The 14,125-nt window shown below is 46.9% G+C and overlaps 1 protein-coding gene across 1 annotated transcript in view; it reads right to left on the bottom strand.

The window, feature by feature from the left end:
• Nucleotides 1–12,293, bottom strand: part of LOC139325148 (lysosomal alpha-glucosidase-like) — a 30,611-nt gene extending 18,318 nt beyond the window's left edge. Inside the window, exons 1-5 of the mRNA XM_070954906.1 lie at nucleotides 12,259–12,293; nucleotides 3,177–3,706; nucleotides 2,388–2,533; nucleotides 907–1,072; nucleotides 52–148 (exon numbers count right to left, since the gene is read on the bottom strand). Of these exons, the coding sequence (XP_070811007.1) occupies nucleotides 52–148; nucleotides 907–1,072; nucleotides 2,388–2,533; nucleotides 3,177–3,698 (931 nt within the window). The 5' untranslated portion in view covers nucleotides 3,699–3,706; nucleotides 12,259–12,293. The remainder of the gene's footprint in view (nucleotides 1–51; nucleotides 149–906; nucleotides 1,073–2,387; nucleotides 2,534–3,176; nucleotides 3,707–12,258) is intronic.
• Nucleotides 12,294–14,125: the final 1,832 nt, after the last annotated feature.

Here is a 14,125-nt window from a genome sequence, read left to right as displayed (position 1 = left end):
GGGTTCCGTATTAAACACCTCCAGAAGGGAATAAAGGAAACACACACACACCCATCAAGTTGCTGTTCAGGAGGAAAACCCCGTGGGAAGCTCCGCCTTTCTCCATGAGAAGATAGAACGGGTGGACGCCGTAGAGATTGTAGGACTCCTGAAAACAATAATAGAGAGGAAAAAAACCTGTATCGGGTTTTTTTCTTTCCACAGCCAATCATCGGGGTGATTTGAAACTGAGACAGAGACACAGAAGAACAGAGGGGAACTCTCTTGCATCCAGCCCAGCCCCTTGGGTTTCACAGCTGTGGACCAGAGGCCTCCAGGAAGGCTACTGACCAAACGTGGAGGAAGCCCAGTTTCTTACTGCCGTTTCATTATGTACAGAGACATGATAGTTTGAACCGAACAAGTATACAATCACTGTTACAAGACATCATAAGTCGTTACCACCCAGAGTGTCCATTCTGGCACATGGATATCCAGAGAAGGAGCAGAGGTGGGATTCAGCCGGTTCGGGCCGATTTGAGCGAACCGATAGTTAAATTGCTGGCTGGCCCCTCCCCTCCTCGCCCCTTCCAGGAGTCCCCACACATGCCATTTTGGCTCCCAGGTAAGTGCAAAGAGGCCTCGTAGGCCCAAAATGGGGCGCAGGGGGATGGCACGTGTCCCCCCCCCCGCCCCACGGCCCATTTTTGTTCCCAGGTGGTTGCAGAAAGCCAAGTGCCGCCTGTCACACCTCCTGGCTACACCCACCATGGCCACGCCCACCCAGCCAGTCATTAGGGCAGAGAACCGGTTGTTAAATTATTTGAATCCCACCACTGGAGGGGACCAAGAAAAAAAAATGTAACCCCACTGAAAATAAATCAGTTCAACTCAAAACTGACTCGTAAACCCAACATAAAAACCTACCATAGGAGGGACGTCTCGGGCCCAGAGAGGCAGCGTGTTCCACTCCAGGTTATGTAGGAAGTTGCTCTGATGTTCCCCCAACCCGTAAAGAAACGTAGAAGGCAGAACGGTGGAAATCTGGAGAAACTGATCCGCGAAAAACAAGGGAGCCACTGTTGTGTTCAACCTACGAGAGGAAACATCCCGATTAATAGACTTAGACTTATATACCGCTTCACACTGCTTTCCAGCCCTCTCTAAGCGATTTACAGAGTCAGCCTTTGGTCCCCAACAATCTGGGTCCTCATTTTACCGACCTCGGAAGGACGGAAAGCTGAGTCAGCCTTGAGCCAGAGATATTTGAACTGCCAAACTGCAGCTAGCAGTCAGCTGAAGTAGCCTGCAATACTGCACTCTAACCACTGCGCCACCTCGTCTCTTGGGAAAGATAACATATTTTCTTTTCTTGTTTTATAAATTTTTGTGACTTAAGAAGAGCATTTTAGGGTGACAGCAAAGAAATATTGGAAATCAACAGCAGCAACGGATCATTCAGCTAGCAACTGGATCCCTAATCGTTCATGACCGAAGTGGCTGATGAGCCCAGGAAAATACATCAGTAAACGTGAAGGCTTGTGAACTGAAAAGAATTTCCTCAATTTGAGGAAATTAGTATGAAGCCCCGAAATTCTGCCAAGCATCTTGGTCCAGGCTGAGAAACAACGAACGGATGCTACATATCCTACGGTGACATATCCTAAAGACCACTAATGTGAGATGAAGCAGAGGGGACCCCCAGGGAAAGCTTCCTGCCTTTTCTTAAAAAAAACCTTTAAATGTTGAGCAGGAGGCATTCAGATCATCTATGGTCCCTGACTAGCTGTCCTTCATGAGGGCATTGAAAGAGCCTTGGTGGCGCAGCAGACTAAAGCACTGTTAAGTAACACCAGCTGCCTGCAATTACTGCGAGTTCAAATCTCACCAGGCTCAAGGTTGACTCAGCCTTCCATCCTTCCGAGGTAGGTAAAATGAGGACCCGGTTTGTGGGGGCAATAAGCTGACTTTGTATAAAATAGAACACCGCTTGGGGGGGCCCCGAAAGCCCTACTAAGCAGGTATATACAAAAGTATGAAGGCTATTGCTTAACGCATTGTAAGCCACCCTGAGTCTCTGGAAAAGGGGCGGCATATAAATCGAACCAATAAATAAATAAATAAATAAATAAATAAATAAATAAATAAATAAATAAATAAATAAATAAATAAATAAATCGAAACGACTGGAGGGCAATGCAGGAAACGCAGCCATGTGGCAATCATGATATCTGGATTCCTCTTTTTTTTTAAAAAAAAAAATGCTGATTTCAGAGTACGGAGCTGTTGCGCAACCTCTTGGCTCTTACTGATCGGACGGGGGGGCGGGGGGGGCAATCAGGCAACATCATTTTTCTGGCGAGGCAGCAGGAGAAAACCACCAACCTAGAGGAGACAAAAATGCTTACAGAACTGTCCCTGAGAGTCTTCGCTTCACGATCAGGCCAAAAGGCTCCTTGCAGAACTCAACGGAATAGAGAGGGTTCTCTGCCCTCTTGGTAGCTTGGGGAACGTCAAGAGGCACCTCGTACCGGGGATCGGTGGCATCGGTGATCTGCACAGAGCAAGAGAAGCACAAACACGCATCGCATGGAAACAAAGACTACATCGCTGTTCTGGCCTAGGCTTCCCTAAAAAGCACGAAGCAGAGTCTTGGTCTTGGCAAACCCCGTTTTTATTTGCACGACTGTGAATTCCTTTCATTCACAGTCAGCAAGGCCTGGCAAACAGTCTTTCAGAGGAATACTTATCAACACAGACCTTATCTCGCTTGGAAAGCTGCCATGTCAGTAGTTTCCAAACACAGGGCAAGGCCAAACTTGGCACAGAGTCTCTGGGATTCACGGACAGATCTTCCCCACTAAAGCCCCCTCCCCGTTCGCTCCTCTTTTGTTTTCTATGGGAGGGGCCAATCACCTCCAAGGTGTGGCTTTACTCCCAAGTTGACCCTGCTTTCTGAGTTGTTCTTGTGTTCTGGCAGCTCTGTGCATGCGCACACTGGGAACAGGCTCCAGCTGTTCCTCTGCCTCACTGCTGTCTAGCTCCCTCTCTGCCTCCAACGCAGAGCCCTCGTCGGAGCTTTCTCCAGCCCCCAGGACTGGCCCAAGTTCCTCCCCAACCTCCTCACTGTCCAACTCTGCTGCCAGCGGGCCACAACAATCTGAAGGGGCAGCAAGAACATTTAACAGATGCCTCACCTTGACGTGCAACCGAGAATCTGTTTCAAACTCCACCCTGAGCTGCAGCTTCTCAAGATCTTTCGGATAATAAGTCTTTGTTTCTCTGGTTAGAAAACCCACCAGCCCCAGGTCGGTCTCATTCGTGCTCCCCAAGGTGTAGCTGGGGAAATCAGGGGGATAAAAGCACCAGGGAACCCCGTTGATTCTATCGAGGGGCGTCTCGCCGTCCGCAAAACAGCACCCCCGGCTCTCACAAAGTTCTCGCGTCACAACCACATTTTTCTCTGGGTAACAGTCAAAACGACGGTTCTCTGGCACGGAGGTGCATTTGGACCAGTAGGAAATCCCGTGCTGATCCCACCAAATCTGGCCGAGAACCCAAACGGTCACCCCGCTCAGGAGGGCGGCTACCGTCAAGAGGCCCCCACCTAGCCACCAAGCCGACAACTTCTGATGGCACAATGGTTTTCCATCGGCACCTTCCTCCTCCGCCTCGCTGATCCGAGAGACATCCGTGCTCAGCTTCTGATAGGACTTCATGGTGGCCGCTGCGGAAGGAAAATAAAAGAAATGTGACTTTATCCGTGGTTCTCGGGAATAGAATAGAATAGAATAGAATAGAATAGAATAGAATAGAATAGAATAGAATAGAATTTTATTGGCCAAGTGTGATTGGACACACAAGGAATTAGTCTTGGTGCATACGCTCTCAGTGTACATAAAAGAAAAGATACATTCGTCAAGAATCATAAAGTACAACACTTAATGATAGTCAAAGGGTACAAATAAGCAATCAAATCATACTAGGAAACAATATCAATATCAATATAAATCATAAGGATACAAGCAACAAAGTTTCGGCCGTGCAGTTATAAGTGGGAGGAGATGGGTGATAGGAAGAATGAGATTAATAGTAGTGCAGATTTAGTAAATAGTTTGACAGTGTTGAGGGAATTATTTGTTTAGCAGAGTGATGGCGTTCGGGGAAAAAAACTGTCCTTGTGTCTAGTTGTTCTGGTGTGCAGCCTTGTTTTGAGGGTAGGAGTTGAAACAGTTTATGTCCAGGATGCGAGGGGTCTGTAAATATTTCCACAGCCCTCTTTTTGACTCGTGCAGTATGCAGGTCCTCCATGGAAGGCAGGCTGGTAGCCATTGTTTTCTCTGCAGTTCTAATCATCCTCCGAAGTCTGTGTCTGTCTTGTTGGGTTGCAGAGCCAATCCAGACAGTTATGGAGGTGCAGATGACAGACTCAATGACAGGGAGTGAGAACGAGCAAAGTTATTTACACTGCAGGGATCTCCAGATCACATTCCTGCAAGGTAGGGCGATAACGGCACCCTCTGAAGTTGATCTGAAAGGGGCTCCAACTGAGTGAACTCAACTGATTGAAGCGACGGAGAAGATCCCATCATGGCTTCAATGCCTCAACTGCCTACTAGTTTGGCTCCAAACCCCAAGATTAGAACATGAAAACATTTTAATTCAGGAGCCTGGAGGCTTTGAAGCAGAGTCACCAAGGGCCTTATATCTGAGATCATGGTCAGCTGTTTTCTGCTCTCTGGCCAGCCCCGCTTTCTACTTGACTCCTGCTAGCCATGTTGCTCGTGAGGAGGGATCATAGAAATCCCAACTCTCCCTGCGATATGCAGTCACTGGATCAGGCTGCGCCGTGGGTGGACACAACCACAACGCACAATCCTTGGAGCGTCTAAGAAGCCCTTAGGGTCACAATGGTTAAGAAATCAAGGAAGAGGAGAGAACCCTGGGAGAGAGCGGGTGCAGAAAGGAAAGTTTATTCAAGCCACAAACAAACCTTTTTAAGGGTTTCTGACACTGGACAAGTCCCCCCTTCAGGGCTTACTAAGTTACCTGGGTGAGGTCAAGAGGAAGGCCAGGCCAGAACTAAAAAAAAAAAGAAGCAAAACAAATCATACCTCTGTGTGTGTGTGTGTCTCTCCTCTTGATAGAGCAACAGCCGGGAAGGGGAAGGGGAAGAGAGCCGCCCAGCGAGCATTACTTGCAAAAGACAACAGTAAACCTTCTACAATAAGCGCCCGCTTAAAAGGAATTCTTCTTGCCCTCCCAACAGAGCATGGCCATCATTCTTAAACTCTGGGGTTCTTGTTCTTGTTTTTAAACAACATTCTACTCCAACCCCTTCCCTTCCCTTCCGTACCTGGCCTTACCCAACACGGGCCGATTAATCTTGAGGGGTTTTTTTTTTCCTCAAGATTGGCAGAGGGTCCCCTTCATTTCACATGTAGGAAAGGAGCCGAGAGATCTCACATGAAAAAGGTATATATAAAGGACATTCGCAACTGGCCCCTGGGGATTTCGGGGTCTGTATTTTAGAAGGTCAGAAATATAAGGGAAGCTTGAGGTTCAAAATCTTTGGCCACCGGTTTTTGTTTTGGTGTATTTATCACTTTCCCTACATTTTAATACTGCAACAGTTCAGGCATAGGTAGAGCTTAAAGTTTTATATATATATATATATATATATATATATAATGTATGTATGTATGTAAGTATATGTATATGTATATGTATATGTATATGTATATGTATATGTATTTGTTTTCTCAGGTTTTCGCGGGTGTTTGTATGTAGGTCTTTGGTTATTCGGGTCTTCTCCCACGTAAAATTGGAAGTGTCTTGGCGACGTTTCGACGAAATCTCATTCGTCATCTTCAGGCTGGTGTTCTCAGCTTCGTGCTTCCACCAGCCTGAAGATGACGAATGAGACTTCGTCGAAACATCGCCAAGACACTTCCAATTTTACGTGGGAGAAGACCCGAATAACCAAAGACCCATATATATATATATATATATATATATATATATATATATATATATATATATATATATATATATATAAAGTTTGTCATTGTACGTATATACACAGAATACTCATACAATGAAATTCACGTAACACCCAGAGACCAAGCCCAACACATATGACAATCCCCAGACACATACACACACACGCACACACACACACATATGTACATACATATACACGGTGGCTCATTGGCTAAGATGCTGACCTTGTCGATGGAAAGGTCGGCAGTTCAGCGGTTCGAATCCCTAGTGCCGCATAAGGGGGTGAGCTCCCATGACTTGTCCCAGCTTCTGCCAACCCAGCAGTTCGAAAGCAGGTAAAAAATGCAAGTAGAAAAATAGGGACCACCTTTGGTGGGAAGGTAAGAGCGTTCGGTGCGCCTTTGGCATTGAGTCATGCCGGCCACATGACCACAGAGACGTCTTCGGACAGCGCTGGCTCTTTGGCTTTGAAACGGAGATAAGCACCGCCCCCTGCAGTCGGGAACGACTAGCACGTATGTGCGAGGGGAATCTTTACATGCATACACACACACACACACACATAAATACATTGAAATGAAAATTGAATGAGGAAATGATACATTGAAGTAATAGTCACATCACTTCTATGTTGCAACAAGAAATACCGGACTGCTTGTTATGGTTTGAATTGGAAACTGGCACAATTGTCATTTCTTTATGTGTCTTTCCCCTTCTGGAGACTGTTTTCTTACAAGGTATGAGGGGGGGTGTCTTTTTTTATTTTTTTAAAAATCTGTGATGCACATAGAAGATGCACATACATTTGGTATTGGTAAGTGCAATACCAAAATAACACATTGCACCAAAACTGAGAAGATGGAGCAACAGAAGGTCTATTGGACTAGATTTAATATGTTAAAAGGATTGAGTTAGTGTCTATCTCTGTGTTTTTCAACCTCCGAAACTGGAATTCTGTAAATTGGGGGAGTGCAGACTTCTTAAAAGTTCCAGAAACTGATCTTTATTAACTGTTCTTTTAAGGGTATATTTTTAGTACTTATCTATTCATTATTCTACCTGTTTTTTTTCTGACTTTATTTGCACTGCTATATTATTGCTTGTACATTGTCATATCCTCGGATTGTTATACAGACCACTAAATATATACATATATAATTATTTTAAAAATAATAACTGCAATTAGACACTTGCCATCAATTAAAATCTGCAAGGATCTTCAGATAGGCTGGGCAAAACTCCCTGGGGAGGGTGGAATTTAGGGCTCCAGGCAACATGGGCATCCAAGCAAGAGAAAGAATCCCCCTCCCTTTTTTTTAATTTTTTAAACCAGGGAGACCCTCCCGAGTTCATTCATGCCTTTCGACCACGCATTCCCACGCTTTCTCTTTCCCCCCCTAAGAATGAAATGCTGTGGGCGTGGCCAGGGGCGTGGCTAAAAGAGAACGACTCGCGATGGAGGCGTGGCCTCCTCTCTCTCTCTCTCTCTCCACCTCGGACGTGAGGAAGCTCCCACCCCGAAACCAGACGGAGAGCTCCGATTGGTTGGGAGCGTTCAAAATCAAAAGTCTGGGCGGGAAAAAAGGGAAAAAAAACCGAGGGGGTGGAGGAGGAGGGGTTTCGCGCGCGCGTGTGTGATTGGTTCTTTTCTCCCCCTCACTTTTTTTTTTTTTCCCTCCTGTTGTGGTTCCTCCGCTCATTCGCCGCACGCGCGCCAAGGAGGCGGCGGGAGGCGAGGCTGCTGCCCGAAAGGGAGGGGGGAAAAGGAGGAGGAGGAGGCGGCGCGCGCAGTTCCCCCCTCATTGCCCCACCCCCACCCCGCTGACTCGCCCGTTGGCGGGGCTTTCCCGCCTCCGTCGCCTCAGAAGCCCCGCCGGGCAACGGCTGGTCGCCGGCTGAGGGCCCGAGCGCTCCAGGTGAGGCGACGGCGGGAACGGGGGAGGGAAAGCCGAAGAGGAAACGGGGCGGGGTGGAGGGGAGGGAAAAGAGTGTGAGGGAAGGAAGGAAAGCGAACACTCTCCGCTGAGGGGAAGCAAAGCGGCCTGGGCGGCGCCGCCTCCTCTTTGGACGCGCGCGCTTGCGCAGACACGCGAGGGCGGGGCCTAAGGGTGGGCGGAGCGGAGGGGGCGGGGTTTTCTTGTCCCGCACGTGGCGGAGGCGAAGTCGAATTTGCTAGTCTTATTTCCGCATCACTTTTTCTCCCCCCCCCCCATGGAATCGAATTAAACCTATTTTGGAAGCGGCTTCCAGGGGGGGGGGGGGAAGCAAAAGATGAGCCTCCTTTTTGATGTCAATCCCCTGCGGGGCATCTGGGCACCTAGTGGAGACCTGGGGGGTGGACGGAGCCCCCCCCTCCCAGCCACCTGGTCAGCCCCCGCGGGGAAAGCGGAGCCCCGAGCCTAACCGGGCTTGGCGTGTCCGACCTGCTGGAGGAAGGGTGGTGGGAATACGGCTCTCGCGTGTCAGAAGCAGGCGGGGGGGGAGGGGCAGTTGCGACCCTGTGCGGGGGGGGGGCTTGTGTCGTTTGCGGGTGTGTATAGATATAGAGCCTTGGTGGTGCAGCGGACTAAGTGCTATTAAGTAGCACTTAGCTGCCTGCAATTAGTGCGAGTTCAAATCTCACCAGGCTCAAGGTTGACTCAGCCTTCCCATCCTTCCGAGGTAGATAAATTGAGGACCCGGATTGTGGGGGCAATAAGCTGACTTTGTAGAAACACTGCTTAGGGGGCGGGCAAAAGCCCTAATAAACAGGTATATACAAAAGAATGAAGGCTATTGCTATAAGTGCATTGTAAGCTGCCCTGAGTCTTCGGAGGAGGGCGGCATATAAATTGAACTAATAATAATAATAATAATATGTGGGGAGCCGGTTTGGGTGACCTGGTATCTGTGAGGGGGACTTTGGGGGCGTCACTGGTGGGTGGGGGGAGCAGCTTTTCCGGCGAAGTGGGGGAGGGGTGTTGTGTGAACGGGGCTCCTGCGGGTCAGGGTCCCTCCTTGGAAAGGAAGTTTCTTTGGACAAGGAGGGGCGAGGAAACTGCTCTTTTCTTTAATACAGGGGTCTTTATACTTGGCAACTTTAAGACTTGTGGGCTTCAACTCCTGGTTGAAGACCCCTGCTTTAATAACTTTCCAAAAGCGACCCCTCTCCCCCCCGCCCCTTCCCAAAGGGCCAGGCCAGCCCTGCACCTTACCGAGCGTTAGAGGCACTTTCCCCCCTCCTTCGGTATCTACCTGACATCTAGAGGGTATTTCTTCATTTATATATAAATATATGCAACCCTGCTTTGTCTCGGGACATTGTACATGCAGGAAAATGCATCCTTAAGCACCTAATGATTAATTACAGGTAGTTCTCGATTTACATCCGCTCATTTAGTGACATTCAAAGTAACGGCGTCACTGAAAAAAGTGACTGATGACCGTTTTCACACTTGTGACCTTTGCGGCATCCCCATGGTCATGTGATTTGCATTTGGCTGCTTGACTCACATTTAGGACGGTGGCCGTGTCCCGGGGTCATGTGATCACCTTTTGCGACCTTTTGACAAGCACAGCCAATGGGGAAGCCAGGTTCACTTCATAACCGGGTTAACTAATTTACCGACTGCAGTGATTCCCGTAGGAAATGTGACAAGGATGGTGGTTAAATGGGGCAAAACCCGCTTAACAAATTTTTCCCTTAGCAACATAAATTCTGGAGGGAAATGCAGTCGGCTTGCAAATTTGGTTGGTCTGAGAGAAGGATTTCCCCTCCAGTAAAAGCATGGCTGAATTGGCAGCCAGATCTGTGTTTTTCTTGTAACAGTCTGTGTTTATCTACAATGATATACACTAATACTACTTTGTGTCAGGATGCTACCTGCTTCCATAAACAAACACTTAACTGTCACTCCTTTTGTAGCACATGAATCTAGACTGCTGGTATTATTTTCCAGAGCAAGCCTAGGCCTGCATTTAAGAGCCATAAACTTAATTTATGCTTTTTTGCCCTTATCTGTTGCTACTGGAATTTCCCTCTCCTCGGGACAAAATCAGTTAAAACCTGGGAAGCCCCTGGCTTCAAACCTCACCTCCGTCCTGCAAAAATAACACCCAATAAAACCACCTTAAAGAACTGCCGTAATATGAAGAGGGGGGGGGGAATAACCACCTTCCCACAAAGAAGGGGTCTGGGTGGCTGGGGTTGCAATGGGATTTTTCAACCTTTCCATTTGTGTGGACAGATAGTCCTTATAAGATAGTGACTTACGACCATAATTGAGACTAAAATTTCTGCTCTTAAGTGTGTTTTGCTCCATTTTACGACCTTTCTTGCCACTGTTGTTAAGTGAATCCGGCTTCCCCGTTGACCTTGCTTGTCAGGAGGTCACAAAAGGGGACATTGCAACCATCATAAATAGGAACCTGTTGCCAAGCACCTGAATTTTGATGGCATGATCATGGGAATGCTGCAAAGGTCATAGCCTAAGTCACTTTTTTCGGTGCTGTTGTAACTTTGAACGATTATTAAATGGACCATTGTAAGTCGAGGGCTACCTGTACTGGCTCCCAAAATACCACCATTCCTGAGGCTTCTGGGAAGTTGGTCCCCCCTCCCAATCTGTAAGGGAAGGGGGCTAGATTGCATAAGGCTGTGATGGTTGCAACACTGCAAAGTCTGTGTTGACCAGTGGCCGCCTGAGCTAAGAAAGGTCTTACGTCTCCAGATAGACGTAGATAGATCTATTCTAGAAGTTGTAAAATTGGTGGTTTTCTAGTGCGTAATTGGCTGGCAAGATTTGAACGATTAGGAATTGATTTGGAAAGTTTGAGGGGTTGCCCTCAGAAGGGAATTTTACACATGTTGAATGAATCAGCAGAGCATCATATTCGTGGTAGGAGACGCTTCTGAGTCATTGTATTTTTACTTTTCGTTTGGCACATACATGCACGCTTCTGTCTCTATTCCACCCAACTGCTTCAAGAAGCCATTCAGTGCATTCTACCTCCATGCTCCCTACCAACATGCATCAGCAGGCATCGGGCATTCGGAGAAGACATGCAGCAGGTATGGGGTTGTGGGTGGGGGGGGCAGTTGCTTGAACTGGATGCTGCAGCGGAGTGGCCGGTTGCAAAAATAGCAGGGCCTTTCCTGTTCTCCAAAGGAATTCGTCACTCTCGATATTAGCAACTGGAGGTACTTTCACAAAAAACAGCTCAACTCTGAATTCTAACGGAGGAACCGATGCTTAATTCTCGGCTTCCGTGTGGCCACCTATGAGGCTATCCAAGTTCTCACAAGGTCTTGATTTCATGGTTAACGATGAAAGATGCTTCTCCAAACTGGGAGATGGGCTCACTGGTTAGACTGGGCTAGAGGTGGGCATCTTAGTGGCCCCCACAAGAGACCCGTCAATGCCTAGTTTGCTCAGAGAGAAACTTGCCTGCTTCTTTGATGTTTTTGCTCAAACCAAGTTACTTCTCGTAACCTCCTTACAGGCCAATTAAGCCAAAGGCTCCCCTTCTACTTTCTCCAGATTGAATGGAAATAAAGTATAGGAAGTCCTCAACATACGATCGCAGTTGAGACCAAAATCGATGTTGCTAAACGAGACATCCGTTAAGTGAGCTTTGCCCCATATTACGACTTTTCTCGCCACGGTTGTTAAGTGAATCATTGCAGTTCAGTTAGTATCCCGGTTGTCAATCTGGCTTCCCATTGAAGACCCTCAGCAATTGGGAGGGGGTTGCTCTCTATAAGGAATTGAGACCGTGTGTGTGTCTGCAGCACAATTTGGGGGGGGGGAAGGGAGCTAAATCCACACGGTGCAAAAAAAACACAATGCCATGAATTCTGAGAGATCAGGCGCCCTGAGAGGGAGGAATTCCCCAGCTTGTGAGATGAATCGCTTCCAAAGATGAAATCATCTCAGTTCTGATGTCTTTACCTTCTCCCTCCTCCTCCTCTTGTCTCTCTCCTTTCAAAGCTAAGAAAGGGGCCCAGTAGAGACTGTTTGAATATATAATTAGCCCAAACTTCTCTATGGCAAGGACAAGCAGTAGATACCAGAGAGGAAAACTGTGTTTTTGCTGCCTTATCAAAATAAAGGGGGGGGGCTCAGAAGAAGATAGAAACACAACTATCGAGCATTTCACAACCTCTCGGGGTGGGAAGTTTGGAACAGCTTCCTTTTTTCTTTTACGTGAAAAAAGAAAATTTTAAGGTCCTCTGCAGTCCCGTTCAAACGACTGACCCCAGCCAGCCTGCTGGGATGTAATATTGAATTCATTTACCTTTCTGCCTCGGCACTGGTGAAAGCTGCAGCTTGCTTGTTTTGTTCCCTGTGTTTTCTCAACGCCCGAGAAATCTTCCTCCTTGCAGTCACTTCCTAAACATGATGGACCGGATGTTACCCAGCGGCAGCTGGCGGTATCAGCAGGGCTTTGCGCAAATTATAATTAACCCTGTTTTGTACTTTGGAGAGAGCCTGAGCAGAGAAAAGTGGAGCTCTGCTTGGAACAGAAACAACAATAATAATACTACCAGTCAATGGTATTTGCAATGCATTTTTGAATGTTCAGTTGACTTGAGTTTCATGTTTAATGAATAAAGTATATAATAATAATACCATTGACTGGTTCTAATGGTTGATAAGGGTTGCTGCCAGCGTCCGAGGTATCAACCAAGTATTTTCTTAAAATATACGATGTTCCAAGTAGCGCAATTTTTTGCAGTTCCGCTGGTGTTATTGCAGGAAGCTGCGATTTCTTGATGTGTTTTGTAAAATTCTTGGACATGGTACCAAGTGCCCCGATGACAATGGGTACATTTTTAAATGTTCAATTGAGTGAGTTTCATGTTTAATGAATAAAATAATAATAATAATAACAACAACAACAACAATAATAATAATATAATCTTTATTCAAGAATTTTATAAAACACTTCAAGAAATTGCAGCTTCGTGCAATAACACCAGCGGAACTGCAAAAAACTGTGCTACTTGGAAGATCGCATATTTTAAGAAGATACTTGGTTGATACCTAGGACGCTGGCAGCAACCCGTATCCAACCATCAGCACCAGTCAGTGTGATACATTTGTAAATGTTCAGTTGAGTTTCATGTTTAATGAAATAATAATAATAATAATAATAATAATAATAATAATAATAATAATAATAATACACTTGCCTTTACCATAGATGGAAGCTTTGGAAAAAAGATGTTTTGGGAAGGCTACTTGGGGGCAGGGCAAGGTGGATCTTGGTACAGGTTCTTGCTCATCCTTTCCCAGCTCAATGTGTTTCGTACTCATTTGGGACTACAGTTTCCATTGGCCCCTGCTGGGAGCGAGAGTTGGTTCAAGTTAGTTTTTACATGTGAAAGATCCAGGAAAGCTCATTTAAAGCGGGAATGCCGGAAAGGTCTCCAATGCATAAAACGTGCTTTAGGTTTTCATCCTTTTGCAATCTCGGTCGAGGATTGAGAGAGAAGAAATAGCCCCTCGCTCCTGACACAAGAGGTTATGAGAGGTGGAGTTAATGGGAGCCTGCGTTACTAAGGACACATTAGCCAGCAGGATTTCATTTGGATATTTGTAGAATCTGCAGCTTGTTTCCCCTTTGGCAAAGGGAGCTTCGAAACACCTCTGTTGGTGGTGCGCCTTGTGTGGCTAATGCATCACCTGTGAATCCAGGTAGTCAGGTTAATTGCCTAAACGACGGTTGTGCAGTAGCCTTCCCCGATCTCCGTTTGCCTGAAGCACAGCCGTTCCTCCTTCCTTCCTTCACTGCTTCGCCGTCCTTGTTATCCAAAGTGGCTGCAGCATCGGCATAGCTTTTCCCCACGGAAGGCTCTCCGATCATTGTCCAGAAATCACAAGAGAGAGAACTGCGCCTTGGCAAAAGTCCCTTTCAGTCTGGTGGTCCCTGACCCTCCCTCTGTGGTGGGTTTCTTCCCCTGCTGGCTCTGATCACAGGGAGGACACAGGCTGTCCGGATGAATCCACTTTCACCCTCTGTGACTCGCCTGCTGTTCGAATTTCCCCGCTCCTGTTTATGCATATACAGGTAGTCCTTGGCTTATGACCTCAGTTGAGTCCAAAACCTCTCTGGCATGCTTAAAATCAGATGGAAACAGGTCAAAGCAATTTAAAGAAAA

The sequence above is a fragment of the Pituophis catenifer genome, unplaced genomic scaffold (genome assembly GCF_029215685.1).
Source record: "Pituophis catenifer annectens isolate HBS135680 unplaced genomic scaffold, rPitCat1.0.hap2 SCAF_16, whole genome shotgun sequence".
Lineage (NCBI taxonomy): Eukaryota > Metazoa > Chordata > Lepidosauria > Squamata > Colubridae > Pituophis > Pituophis catenifer.
This window is presented reverse-complemented; position numbering and strand designations above follow the sequence as displayed.